Source organism: Sinohyriopsis cumingii, unplaced genomic scaffold (genome assembly GCF_028554795.1).
Source record: "Sinohyriopsis cumingii isolate HCF-2022 unplaced genomic scaffold, ASM2855479v2 utg003568l, whole genome shotgun sequence".
NCBI classification, from domain to species: Eukaryota; Metazoa; Mollusca; class Bivalvia; order Unionida; family Unionidae; genus Sinohyriopsis; species Sinohyriopsis cumingii.
The window spans coordinates 223,589-238,368 of NW_028316532.1; the positions used below are offsets into that span (position 1 = coordinate 223,589).

Consider the following 14,780-nt stretch of genomic DNA (forward strand, 5'->3'; position numbering starts at 1 on the left):
GTCCAGATGGTGGTGGGGTGGTGATAGCTTCCCATGCTGAAACGCATACTGGAAGCAGTTTCCAAAACCTCAAGCCATGCTTTGTCGATGTCCTTGATGCTGTCAGCAGAGTTGCTCTTTTTCGTGAGGGATGTTGCCCTGGACACTTACAAATTACTAGGGCTGATCTCTTGACAGCAGAGAACACCTTCAGAGGTCTCAGGACCAGAAGGACCCAAAACACTGGTCTCTTTCAACTGCTCTGAACCTTTCAAAACTGACCAGGAAGTGTGTTACTCATAATTTCCCCTTTAGGCCTTCAGCCAAGATTTTTTGAAGATATGCAGGCCCAGTCTAGGAAGCAACTCCATTTTAAGCCTACCTTATGTCTACCTGTATCTAGACGAGGTAGCAAGAAAGGACCATCAAGGAAGTAGTACATGGAATTCTGTTGCTGTTGACAGAAGAGGTGTACTTTCTAATACAAAATTCGCACTAGAAAATGTGTTAAATGAACAGTTTCCAGGCTCTAACTCACAATTTATTTTTTTACTGGTATCTAAAAAGCAGAAAATTTCAGTTGATTATCAATATTTCTGGCTTAAATAAGATTCTTTAAGAGAAACCATTTAAGATGGAGACCACAGCTTTAATGGGTTTTCAGAAATTGGTTGAACCACAGTGGACTCTTAGAATTACTCAGAGATTTGTCTCACTCCTGGTCCATGGTGACCTTGCTTGGTCTCTTCCCAACCTGAATTTGGAGCTAGTTCCATCTCAGGATTTTGTATACATGAGGATGAATCTCCTCACCAAAAGGGGATTATTTTGTATCCTTCTCTAATCGTGACCTTGAACTTGGCAGCAGACCCGGTTCCCCACAGAAAACTGCACTTGTGCCTCTAGAGGTTCTCCTTTGGTGAAATTCAAACTGCACAGGGATCCTCTGAAAGCTTGGGTTTCTCTAGGATCAGAATTTCACTGCCACTGGAGTTGGTTCTCTTAAGAACCGTACCAACTCTTTTACTTTTCTCATTAGCATCTGCGAAACAAAGGACCTAGCTTCATGCATTATCATCAGAGGTTTTTTACAACTTCCCTCGGTTACTCTACTCCAACAAAAATATCCAATCACAGTCTTATATGATGGGGATGATCAGGATAGTTGTAAATCCCCAATCACGGTCATATAAGCTGGGGATGATCAAGATAGACTCTTAAACCCAGTTAGGACTTCACTGTTTTAATTGTCTGTTTCTGCAGGGAGAAGGAATGATAGGAAGGGTCTGCTTTTTTTTTTGCATCTGCCATTTCAAGTTGGATTGTTCTCGTGACCAAGAGACATATTGGTTCCATATTTCATTTTTCAACCCCGTGAAGTTTGGGTTTTTCCTAACTTGTGGGCTTATCTAACTCATTCATCATTGGAGGATGTTATTAGAGCATCGATTTGGTAGTCACAAACTACTTTCTTCTCCTGCTTGTGATCGGTATTTGCATCACAAAACCTGTAACAAGCTGATGCCAGTTTAAGTGGTGAGTACTGGTGAAAATATCATTTTTATACTAGTTTGAGGTCATCAGCCTCCTACCACAGTGGCAAATTCAGCAAACAGTAGTGACAGGTAAACTATTGCTAGTATTAGAATGTAGTGTCTGTCTGTATCTAGTTTTTAACTTCCAGAACTTTCCATCGAATTGGAGGATTTGTTCACGTGGGGATTGTTTTGTCTTGAACTTTACATTGAAGCAATAAGGAACAGTTTCTTTGTTTTATATTTTAAAACAGAATGTGTATATGTACATGTTTGTCTGAAATGTGTGGTTGGGGAAAATAAGTCATCCATCCTGGTGAAGTTTGAGGATTTTAGTCTTACTAACTAGTGGAAACCCTGTGGGCACATTTATAACTTGCACCTTGTATTAGGTTGATAGAATGACCAAGATGTCATTATTGGGATGGGTGCAGTTGAAGGAAGTCATCTTTAATGGACACAAGGGAACAGAATTTTTTCCATTGTGATTAGGTGTCCTATGTAATTGCAATTAATTAAGGCACATTTATAACTTGCAACTTGTATTAGGTTGATAGAATGACCAAGATGTCATCATTGGGATGGGTGCAGTTGAAGGAAAGTCATCTTTAATGGACACAAGGGAACAGAGAATTTTTTCCATTGTGATCAGGTGTCCTATGTAATTGCAACTTGTATTAGGTTGATAGAATGAACAAGATGCCATTATTGGGATGGCTGCACTTGAAGGATAATCATCTTAATGGACACAAGGGAACGGAGAATTTTTTCCATTGTGATCAGGTGTCCTTAGTAAGGCAATTAATTAAGGCATATTTATAACTTGAAACTTGTATTAGGTTGATAGAATGACCAAGATGTCATTATTGGGATGGGTTTATTTGAAGGAAAGTCATCTTTAATGGACACAAGGGAACAGAGAATTTTTTTATTTTGATCAGGATGTCCTTTAATAGTAAGGCAATTAATTATTTCCAGTCCATTACCACATTATGCATAGAGGCAAACATTGTGGATTTCAGACAGTTTGGCCCCCTTTTACTCCATACCTGGATTGAACACGGGCTTCCACTGGAATATGCTAGAGGCATTCAAAAGTTATTATGCAAGGTAAGGGTTTATGATCTAGCCCTATATCCAGTTTGAGAAGAGCATGGGATTAACTGAATCATTCAAAGGTCCAATATACCCTGTCTGTAATGGATGCCAAAGGGACTACTTAAATTTGTCCTTTATTTAGATGTGTCCTATATTATGAAACCCACCTTGTTGGAAACTCAACAGAATTATCACTTTGGTGTCTATGTGCATGTCTGTACATCCATCATGTACATCTATGACACCTGTATTTACTTCATTATTAAAGTTGTTTTATGTGGTCATTTTTTTCAAGTACATTTGGCTACATAGTCATGCTACTTGGTATGTGCTATCACAAGAACAGTCATTAAACAAAAGTTGGTTCAGCATGCAGGCCATGGTCAACTTCTAGTTTACATGTTTGTTAAAAATACAAGAGTGACATTTAAATGTTAATCTTTTATGAAAGCATTTGTGTAATCAGGTTTCATTTTACCAGTATCAACTTTGATGACTCATTTTCAAAACTGTCTTTTGTTTAGGGGCTGTGTGGATCGTGAGGATTGGGATAAGCTATGGGAGCTTATGCTGAAATGCCTCGACTACAATGGCTTCATGATTCCAGTCACTTTCCAGGCTATGGCTCTACAGGCCTTTGTCCATCGACCTGGAAGATTCATTGAATATGCCTTCAAGTGGCTGATGGTGGAACCAGATAGTCTAAACAAACTTGATAAAGAGGTATGATTAAACATTCATTGATGCCTTCACATCTTCACACAAGATAGTCTTTTATTTTAGATACAGTAAGACATAATTTATGTCCTTGTAGCTTCATGCAAAATAAATTAAGATAGTAATTGTGAGCCCACCTAGCGATAAGAACAGATGAGTTCCTGGTACAGCCCAGCATTCTGTTCATGTCAGCTGTCCATCAAACCTTGCTTGTTGCAACTCTGGAGGCAAAATAGACATTTCTTGAAAATACATTTTAGATTGCCTAATTACAAGACCTGGAGTGCTTATGGTATGGCCCAGCATCCCATTTGGGTCATCCATTGATCAAACATTGCTTGTTCCAATTCTGGAAGCCATACTTCTGGTCTGATTTCAGTCTTTTGGCTTCTGTCATCAAGAATTGGATGTGTTTGATTAACATTGAGATCCATGCATATTAATGAGGTGATCTTACATTTGATTGGTTGAGGTCATATTGCACATCTGATTTTGATCGGATGTAGATTGTAGGTTTGTATCATTAAGATTTTAGAAAAATGGAAGATGAATATGATTCATATGCATTAATTAGGTGAACTTGCATATGATTGGCTGAGCATGTTCCACTCTAGAGGCTATATTTATTATATTTCTGATGTGTTTTTGATCAAACATGGAACCAGCTTCTGTCTTAAGGATCATGGACATTTTTGATAATGAGCAGGACCATGAATCTAATTGCTGATCTGTTACCACTCTTGAGTCCACATTACCATGAATCTAATTGCTGATCTGTTACCACTCTTGAGTCCACATTACCATGAATCTAATTGCTGATCTGTTACCACTCTTGAGTCCACATTACCATGAATCTAATTGCTGATCTGTTACCACTCTTGAGTCCACATTACCATGAATCTAATTGCTGATCTGTTACCACTCTTGAGTCCACATTACCATGAATCTAATTGCTGATCTGTTACCACTCTTGAGTCCACATTACCATGAATCTAATTGCTGATCTGTTACCACTCTTGAGTCCACATTACCATGAATCTAATTGCTGATCTGTTACCACTCTTGAGTCCACATTACCATGAATCTAATTGCTGATCTGTTACCACTATTGAGTCCACATTACCATGAATCTAATTGCTGATCTGTTACCACTCTTGAGCCCACATTACCATGAATCTAATTGCTGATCTGTTACCACTCTTGAGTCCACATTACCATGAATCTAATTGCTGATCTGTTACCACTCTTGAGTCCATATTACCATGAATCTAATTGCTGATCTGTTACCACTCTTGAGTCCATATTACCATGAATCTAATTGCTGATCTGTTACCACTCTTGAGTCCACATTACCATGAATCTAACTGCTGATCGGTTACCACTCTTGAGCCCATATTTCTAAACACATTTTTTAGACTTAACTATTGGCTGTTTAAGCCTATATATACATCAAGATCTCTTAAGATTTCTCTGATGAGCAAGAGCCACTAGTTTTAAGGTGATCATGCATCTTAAGGGCTGCTACCACTACAGGGATTTACAAACCTATTAAATGTCAGCTTGCCCAGGGCAATCTGACTGGAAAATTCAACTGTCCCCATGGAAAATCTGAGCTTGCCCCAAACATAATTTCCCAATTCAAGCAAAACAATAATATTAAATGTACTTTATTTAAACTTCTGATTTCTTTTTATCGTTATAGGCACATTAAAACCATTCACTGACAGTTAAGTTATAAAAAATATATTTGTAAAGAATACATATAGAATGTAAATTAGAAATAGACTGCAGATATAGTTAAAACAGCAGCAACAGACGTTCATGTATATAGAGGAGGATAAATGGATAGATAGAAAAAGTTTTGTAAATAGCTAGATCTGTATGTATAGAGGAGGATAAATGGATAGACAGAAAAAGTTTTGTAAATAGCTAGATCTGTATGTATAGAGGAGGATAAATGGATAGATAGAAAAAGTTTTGTAAATAGCTAGATCTGTATATATAGAGGAGGATAAATGGATAGATAGAAAAAGTTTTGTAAATAGCTAGATCTGTATGTATAGAGGAGGATAAATGGATAGATAGAAAAAGTTTTGTAAATAGCTAGATCTATATGTGCAAGAGATGGAGAGAATGAATACTCGAATGTAATGATTTATATTTAAGCCTGGTTTAGAGTCCACTATCTGCCGGAGGCTAATTTGGTGACCTGAAAATTGGCAAATCCCTGATTTAAACAAATGTTATGAGAAAATAAAACCATTAAGTTAAAATACAAATATATATTGTTTATTTGTCAAAAATTGCACATATTCACATTAATATGTCTGCACTAAAAAATGCAAGGCTGACTTTGACTACAAGATGGAATGGAAAATGACACTTACATTTGATGAAACAAACTGTTTAAAAAATATATTAGACAAAGCTAGTGTTTCTTTTTACTCAGACCACCAACTTTTTAAAAAAATCTTGTTTATTGTATTTTTACTTGCCCATGGGCAAGTGTCTTGCAAACTTGAGCTTGCCTGAACCAGATGTTAGCTTGTCGTGGGAGTTGGGCAAGTGGATTTGTTAATCCCTGCACTATAGAGACTGTCTTTCCGATTGATCATGATCAGACTTGGCTTATTAGTGCCAAGGCAGTTAGAGAAGAGTGCCATGATCAAGGACACTCCATGTTAGCTGACCCGATGTTAAGCTAAGACATGCTATCCCAGTGTTAAGAGTCAAGCCAAAATCTTTTGAGTCATCTGTCATGCTAACCACTCAGCCATCTCTGCTCTTGCAAGTTTTAGCTTTACCTTTTTGGAAGTTACATTTTAGTCTGCACTATATAGCCATGATTGTGATTGTGATTACATGCCAATAATTGCAGTTGCATCAGTTGATAGATGTGGGGAAGATTTCTGTTTGTCAGAACCTATCCATATGATCAGACCCAATTGTGTTTATTTCTGTATTAACTGTGCAGTGAACTGTGTTTTAAATGGAGTCATGTGCATACATATGACTTTAAAACGAAATAAAAATTGGTGGGTTTGTATTTTATTTTGAAGATTCAATAAATTGATTTGACAATATCAAATAACAAACCTTTGTAGCTTTTCTGAATATAAATAATTCATTCATTGACTCAACATTTGAAAAAAGGCTGGAAAACTCAGAATCTTCCAAGAAGAACATTGGGGCTACAGCACTTTCACTGTTGCTCATTACAAATGAATTTAAGCTACATGGATGTAGATATTGCAGACCTGACAACTTTTATGATTAAGCCATGTCTTATGAAAATTACCCTTAAAATATGGACTTAACGTCATGCAAGCAAAAGCTACAGAAAAATGGTTGTTGCCAAAAAAATTGGATAATTGGTTCATTCTTGTTTGATTTAGATCCAGGTTTCATATTAGAATTAGTGAAATTAGTCAGGGAACCAGATTAACTTTACAGCAGCACACCAGATGCTTTAAACTGCACCTGTTTGTTCATGTGAATCGTCTGCATAATCAAACTGTTGATTATAGAATTTTTTAAAAAATGGCCTCCAGAGAGTGATGCATGTTTAAGACAAAAGGGAAAATAAGTTTCTAGAAAAAAGTTAATCAACACAGAGGAATAAAAAGGAGTATTCAGTATCTGATGAATATAAGCAGGAAAGGACACAATTACGTTTATTGGACATCACTTGCCAATTTGAACATGTCTCATAGTGGGAGATATGATTGCCATCATCATGTGAAATGGAAAAAGAATTTCCAAGAATTACATCAAGTTGAGAGATAGCAACAAGCAGTTGAGTTGCATAGGGTTGGAACTAAAGTTTGTGCAACTGTACTAGTGGTCAATAAAGTCTGCATACATTACAAACATTTCAGTTGAATGTAATGTTTATCGTCACTGCGTCAAACTTTTAATTATGTTTTCCAGCTTTACAGTAGCAGTTATTGATATTTTGTTACACATTACTGAAAACTAGTTAGTCTTACAGAAAAAAATGTTGACTGCCTTATTGAGATAGACTCATCAGGATTGGCAGGTCTTGTGTTGGAAGAAGGGAGGTTCAAAGATTAACAGTTTGACAACTGGACTCACAGTCCTATAATATAAGACACCATCCCTGATAGTTACAACATGTGGGCTGGGTGGGAGATAGATACTGCCATTGTAATTGTCAGGATTGATGTCCTGCACTGGTTGACTATTTGACCCCCATCACTATAGCCATTTACCAATATTCTTAATCCATTTGTAAGTAGCCCTCGTAGGTAGCCTACACTGTTAATGAAAAAAATTGATTTAAAAAAAGAAAATTGGTTCCTCACATGTCTGGACAATAATAATTCTGCCAAGTTTCAGTCAGCTCATGAAAGCATTAGATCTAAGAGTCATGTGCCCATTGAAGAAGGCAACACATCCTTTGCTTTGAATATTGAACTTTTACCAAGAACACATGCGCCAATTTAGATAAAATATTAAGACCCTGCTGTGAAATGTTCAAAACCTTGGACTTCCATTGGTAGAATTGTTTGATAATGTTGCAGTTATGGATGGAGAATCCCTTGTTCTGTAAATAGCTATGTAGCAAAGTCCTGCAGCCTTTAACAATAATTCATACACTTTAACAAGGTTCTAAAAATGATTGGCAGTATCTTTGAAAAACAAAATAAAAATAAAAGCAGTAACAAAATTATAAAGACATGCAATTACAGGAGTTTAATGTCATCATTTTCTGAGTTTATCATGGTAAATACTGGTAGTTGCCAACTCACACAGCTTACAAAAAGCCGTTATTTGGTCCGCAAGTTGGTAACTGAGTTTATACCATGATAACCTCAGAGAAAACAACATTACACTCTTATCGAAACCTTGTACATACCTAACATTCTAATGGCTCTTCATGGTCTATTTTTGAGCAGACTTCTTAAATGATATTATATCGTCGAGACATGTGGATCCGTGCAGGTTTAGTAGGTAATTTTATGTTTTATTCACTGAGCTTGTTGACACTGGAGATCAAAATTTGCTCAAACTTGGTAAATAGGATATTTTCGTAGTTTTAGACGTGATCTGTAGCTAGTGAGATATGTGGATATTAGTAAGGTAGACCTGACATTCCTTACAATTTGACAAGTTTTATGGAAATGATTCTTAAAATACAAACTTAAGCATAATAGCAAAAATTAAGGAAATACAATTGCTGCAGTAATATCTGAATACTGGCTTGTCCTTACCTGATTCGGATCTGGGTTTCATATAATTACGATTCTGTCCAACCATCCATTAGCTACAATTTCATTTGCAACTGGAGTTCTCGACCATGCTCAGTTACCAGTCATTGTTGATGACTTGCTCTTAGGTTTAAGAAGAAGCTTGTTGATTTCAGATTTCAGTGGTCAGGATTTTTGTGGCTAAAAGAAAATACATGATTTCCACACAATAACAGTAATTCTGTATCGCAGATCTAGTCCAATCTTTGCGGATTGCTTTCACTTGGAGTAAGGAAGAAACCTATTAATGTTGGGGTCAAATGGTGGTGTTGCAACTTGAATGCAGTATAGTGGGGTTCCCACAATCTTTAATGCCATGTCTTTCAAAATCTTGACCACTCTGCACCTTTGGACACCGTTTCATTATAACATAAACAGTTATTTGCCCCTTTTTAAAGATGGGCAACACTGGGGACAGTGGGATATGTCCCTAGTTCACTGGATCCTGGGTTCAATGCTGAGCAGTCAAGGTCACTAACTGAAAGAAGAAAAATGGTTTTTGCATAATAACCTTTGATCAAATTTTGTGAAAGACTTGTACTTGATGTATCGAAGAGGCATTAAGATTTCAGAGTTGGAAAGCCAAAGGACATTGTCATCATGACTGAAAGTAATGAAGGTTTTGCAGAATAACTTTTGTTCTAAATTTCATTGTTTTAACTTTGTGGATGGATTGCACATAACTAAGAGGTTAGTGTGCTCGATCCAGTCACTAGAGGCAGGTCGAAATTTTGTCAGAGAAGCCGAGGTTGGCCACATATGCGTCCCCTTTAATAATGTTGTTAAACTCCAGACTAAAGTCTACATAAATGACTAATAAACATGAATACATAACATGCCATTCATGGTACTCTTGTTGCAGTTGCTGCTGAAGGTTGCGGGCATCTTTGATGAGTGTGGTCATAGGCCTTTAGCGGAAAAGCTTAGAGCTGCAACAAAAAGAAGTAGTCAACAGGTACAGTATATGTCTCGACTGTGTGAAAAGCTATCTATATTCTCCTCTTACTTTATCAGGTAAACTTTAAACTGATTTTTTTTGTGCAGAAAAGTCTCATTTTTCCCTACATATATATACAACTTCAGACAAAGAATGGCGGACAAGAAGTTTCCAAAGGTTAAATTATGGTTAACATTTCTCTATACACCATTATTACTTTATTGCTCCACACCATCCCAGTAATGTATCAAAATTTGCAATTCAAAGTTATTTGGTTTGATAAGTTTTTGTTTTTTTACTCTGACAGGTTTAAATAGTAGATTCACAAGTAGTTTAATAGAATTTTTAAAAGGACAATGGTCATTAGCACCCTGTGCAGGATGCCAACTGGTCAGTCAGAATTTTGTGGGGAACTAGAATGTGATCAGTGTCAAGCCCATCAATCATAGTGATTATTTGGTGTCCTCAGTATGTCAGTGTACGTTTGACCACATCCTAAATAAAGTTAATATTAATGTCTTTTTAGCTTCACTTAGCCATATGGCCAAGTGATTTTGTGACAGTGATTTGATCCAACATCAAATATTTGCTTATGTGATCAAGGTTTTGGATGAGTTCAATAATTAGTAAGATCCACACTCATATTAATGACTTGGTCTTGCATAGGATTTTAGCAGAGATTTTTACCACCCTATAGGCCATATTTCTGATTTTATTTTGATTGGACTTGGAATATGAACTTGAATTGTCAAAGTCATGGATGAGTGTGAGGAGTAAGATCTGCAGAGCATTGACAGGTTCAATAATTATCAAGATTCACAAGTAAAAATGAAATCTTGCTTCAGATTGGCAGAGCTTATTATCACTCGGAAAGCGGTACTTCACTTCCATTTTGCTCAGACTTAAATGTAGGCTTATATGATCAAGTTCTTGCGTAAATTTGATAATGTGCTGGATAGATGCATACTACTGAGGTAGTTGGCTGTGCTTGTTTCCATTCTGGAGACCATGTTTCTGATCAGACTTTGATTGATCTTGGAATCTATGCTTGTACCATCAAGATCCATGCATATTAATGAGGTAGTCTTGCATCCATTTTGACTCTGCTTGTTACCTCTCTGGAAGTCATAATTCTGATCTGATTTTGATCAGATTGGGAAAATAGGCTTAAATCATGAAAATCTTGGATGAGTAGAAAATTGTGAGCAAGATCATCCATATTATTTAGGTGATATTTTATGAGATTGGTTGAGCTTGCAAAAAACTTTGATATTTTTTTATCAAACTTGGCCAATAGGTTTATATCATCAAGATGTATATTGCATTTTATTGTAAGCAAGATCGGTGCATATTGATGAGGTGGTGTGACTGGTGAGACTATTACCACATAAGATTTTTTTTCTGACCTGATTTTCGTCAGACTTGGTATATAATATTGTATGATTTTTTTTTTGTTATATGCAAGACATGTACATACTTGTGTAGTGATCGAGCTTGCATCTGATGGATTATGTTGGTTGTGTTACTTCTTACCCCAGTTAGTGAAATTGCCAACTGCTATTATGTAAGTCAGGTGACTGTTATGTAAGTCAGGTGACTATTATGTAAGTCAGGTGACTGCTATTATGTATGTCATGTGACTATTGTACAAGTCCGGTGACTATTATGTAAGTCAGGTGACCAAAATCACACCCACTTGGGCTTCTTGCTTTAGATAAAGTGCAGTGTTAAAGTGATTACTTTTTACCTAAATAAAGATGGAGTCTCTGTATAAATTTGATGGATCCTAAGTATCAGACTTTAAGATCAATTTGTCGAAAGCAAAATGCAACTTTATTATTAATGATGTTCTTCTGGATTAATAGTTATGATTATCTGCCACCCCTACCCCACAATCTCCACCAGGAAGGAGGTGTCTGAAGACAAATTGATTTCATAGTTTTTGTTTTTCCTTCCAAGCATCATATTTGTCTTACCTATTATTGGAGGCCGAAGTCTATTCAAGTTGAGGCTGCTCTGTCCAAGGTCAAGGTCATTCAGACTAAAAATGAGTTTCCATGGCCTCGTGTTCATCAAATTAATGGTTGACTATTTTTAGCCACAGCAAGGTCCATGTTGATTTTGGAGCTTTAATGTCAAGGTCAGTTGATCTGACACTGGAAATTTGGGTGAGCCATTGTTAGTGGGGAAATGAGACTGTCACTGTCCTTGCAGTAAGGTCATTGTTAGAGGTTTGTTAAAATTGTAGTTCTTAGCTTTTCATTAGCCAGTTTTACTTAAACCCCATGATAGATTATTGTTGTACTTAACATGAATAATGATAAAGCTAAGACATTTCATTCTGTAGCAAGTTCACTTGCCCCTATGACATTGCCTTAAAGTTAGTCATCAACAGTTTGCATAAAGGTGTTGGACAGAAATCATCTTGATGTAGAATATTTTTGTATTTATATTAATGATGCCAATATGTCATTAAATATGGCTCGAGTTACAAATTCGTTTATAGAAAAACTTATGATGATCTCAAAACTTAGCTCAAAAGAATTTGATAAAATTTGATTGTAACAGCAGTGGTTCTGCTCTTATAAGACCATCCCTTCTGCAGTGAGAGGGTGGCCTACTTAGGGGGACAGTAGTTAAAATTTACTATTAGGGTGTCGGGTAAGATGGTCTAATGACTGGTTACCTCTTAAAAGTGGTCTTTCAAGGGACCACTGTGTCCTTTTATCAGGGTTCTAATCTGATCTCAAATATGGCTGAACTGTAATAGAATTTTAGGAATATTTCATTTAAGCTTCCCGATGACTCCAATTTCTTTGCCAACTGCTCTTGCATTGGACTTGTACATGGGTGTCAGTCTGAAGAGTAGTCTGATGCCCACTTGGGTGAACCTCATCCAGACTGCTTACCATGCCAGTATCAATTGGCGGTGGAATACATTCTTGTTGTGTCATGATGTTCAACTAAATTATTTTGATGTCAACAGCAAGAAGAAATTTTATGATCATGTATCACTTGAGAAAATCTTACATTTTTGGGGAATATGGTTTGTATTGTAAATTCTGATGTATACTTTAAGGATTTTACATAAGCTGTCATTTTGTGTACATTTTACAGCAATTTTACATCTTTATATTTTATATTTTTTATCTGGTACTTCATGTTTACTTTTTAGGGAAGATTTTATATTCCTATTTTTTTTCTGCAGTTCATTTTTAGTTTTCAAAGTTTATTTTACTTTATGCTGTGTAGTCACTATTGAGATGATGTGCCATAAATTGATATTGCATACATACCTAGATTCTTCTTAAATTAATTGTTCGTAACAATATATAATATAGCTCATAATATCACAAACAATGCCATTAGGTAAAATCCAGGAGTATCAGCCCAACTGAGGATGCCTGCCTACAGGACACCATTACAGAGATAGACAATGAAATCATGAAGGAAAACCAGCACAAAATACAGGTAAATGCACACATTGGTTTCACCTGTCTTCCCTAATACCATTATGTTGTACAATTCCAAAGATAAATGGCCATAACATAAAAGTTGTAACTCTCCCAGAAGTGAAAATTATTACACAATAAAGTTTTCAGATGCATCCATTATCAGAGTGGTTCCCAACCATTTTAGCTGTGACCCAAAATAGGCCACCCACAGTAGTGTGCAACCCTTGGGGCATTAAAAAAGCAACCAAAAAATGTTAGGGTGACCATTCATTACCCTGCTGAGAACAACCCACAACCCTAATTTGGATCATGATAAGGTTAGGAACTTCTGCACAAGCTCAAGAGGCTAATAGGAATGAATGAATTCAAGCCTTTTTCAAACTTTACTAGCTGGAAATAAATAGCTTTAATCCCTCTGGGTCTGAAGGGTTAGTGTTTGGGTAGCTTTGTATACATATGCATCTAATTCCATTTGTGATTAATACCTACAGTGTGCACTTAATTAACAGTTGTGTAAGGTTGAAGGTTGTGTAAGGTTGAAACTAATTATTAGAATAACTCCTAAATAATGTCCTAAACAATATCTGCATCATGTGTACATGAAGAGGTAGCTTCCGTTCAGTACTTGTCAGCTTCACACTGATGAACTAGATTACAGTGGTTTTGGTTACAAACAAAAGAATTCAAATACAGATGTGAAGTTCTTGGTCTTGTTAGAGTAGTCCAGTAACTGTAAAGATGGAGAAAGTAGTTCCTAATTTGTTGACAGTTGTCATCAGATTTTATAGGTTGACAAGAATAGATGCCACCAGTAATGTTGCCTATGCAGACTAAAAAATATTATTGCTCTGTGTTATTTACCATGTTTTCATATCAGTATAAAAACATTATGTATTTAAAATCAGTGCTGATATAAAAAATTGAAACATGATTAAGATCTAGAGCATTCCATAAAATTGGAATTAGTATATGAAAATATTAAAGTAACGTGGGTTTGGAGGTAATATGTCAGTGGCAGTAGAAGCAAAAAGTAGGCAATTGCTGTATTAGATTTAGGCAGGTAAATTACCTTGCTACCAGTACTTAGGGAATGACTCAAAATACCTTAAGGGTTTTCCTACAGGGATAAATTACAGATTGTTTCTAATCTGTTACAAGCACAAAACTTAGTCTTTTCATCATCAGTTCATCTGATCTTTGCCATGGGGTCCTTAACATTGTCATCTTGTTCACATTTTAAACCAAATGGGAGTTTCTTTACTAACGGTCAGAACATATGTGTGGATGAGTCAATGTTTTCCCCGACAACAGATGTGATGTAGTTAGCCATCTTTGATAAGCTTAGAAAAATTCCTTATATTTCTGTAAATTTGGGAGTTATATCCCTTTGAACAAGTATATGTAAGAGTTCAAACCTTTTTTTGTTCAGTTTATTTTAGAAATGTTATAGCGAGACATCACAAATATTGGATGCAGACGACACTTTTTTTACTGAAAATGAACTGTTATAGAAACAGAAAAATAAGTGATTAGTCTGTCAGGTCTGGTTTTAAATTTGAACAGGATAATTATGTTCAGGGCCACCTGACAACAAACAGATAGAAATTATAAATTGATGAATAAAACAACTAATTTTTTTGCATATATTATATCCATGATGCTTTTTAGCATTCCTGCTCACAGAGTAGAAGAGCTTATTGGATGGCAGGGTTGCATCTAGGACACGAAATTGTGCAAATCTTCATGTAAATTTAAGATTTTCCACAAGATTTTTAATCCTGAGCAGGCA

At 36.0% G+C, this 14,780-nt stretch overlaps 1 protein-coding gene across 1 annotated transcript in view; it reads left to right on the forward strand.

The window, feature by feature from the left end:
• Window positions 1-14,780, forward strand: part of LOC149769595 (uncharacterized) — a 137,227-nt gene that overhangs the window by 80,846 nt on the left and 41,601 nt on the right. Inside the window, exons 15-17 of the mRNA XM_089949829.1 lie at window positions 3,137-3,335; window positions 9,462-9,554; window positions 12,906-13,007. Of these exons, the coding sequence (XP_089805955.1) occupies window positions 3,137-3,335; window positions 9,462-9,554; window positions 12,906-13,007 (394 nt within the window). The remainder of the gene's footprint in view (window positions 1-3,136; window positions 3,336-9,461; window positions 9,555-12,905; window positions 13,008-14,780) is intronic.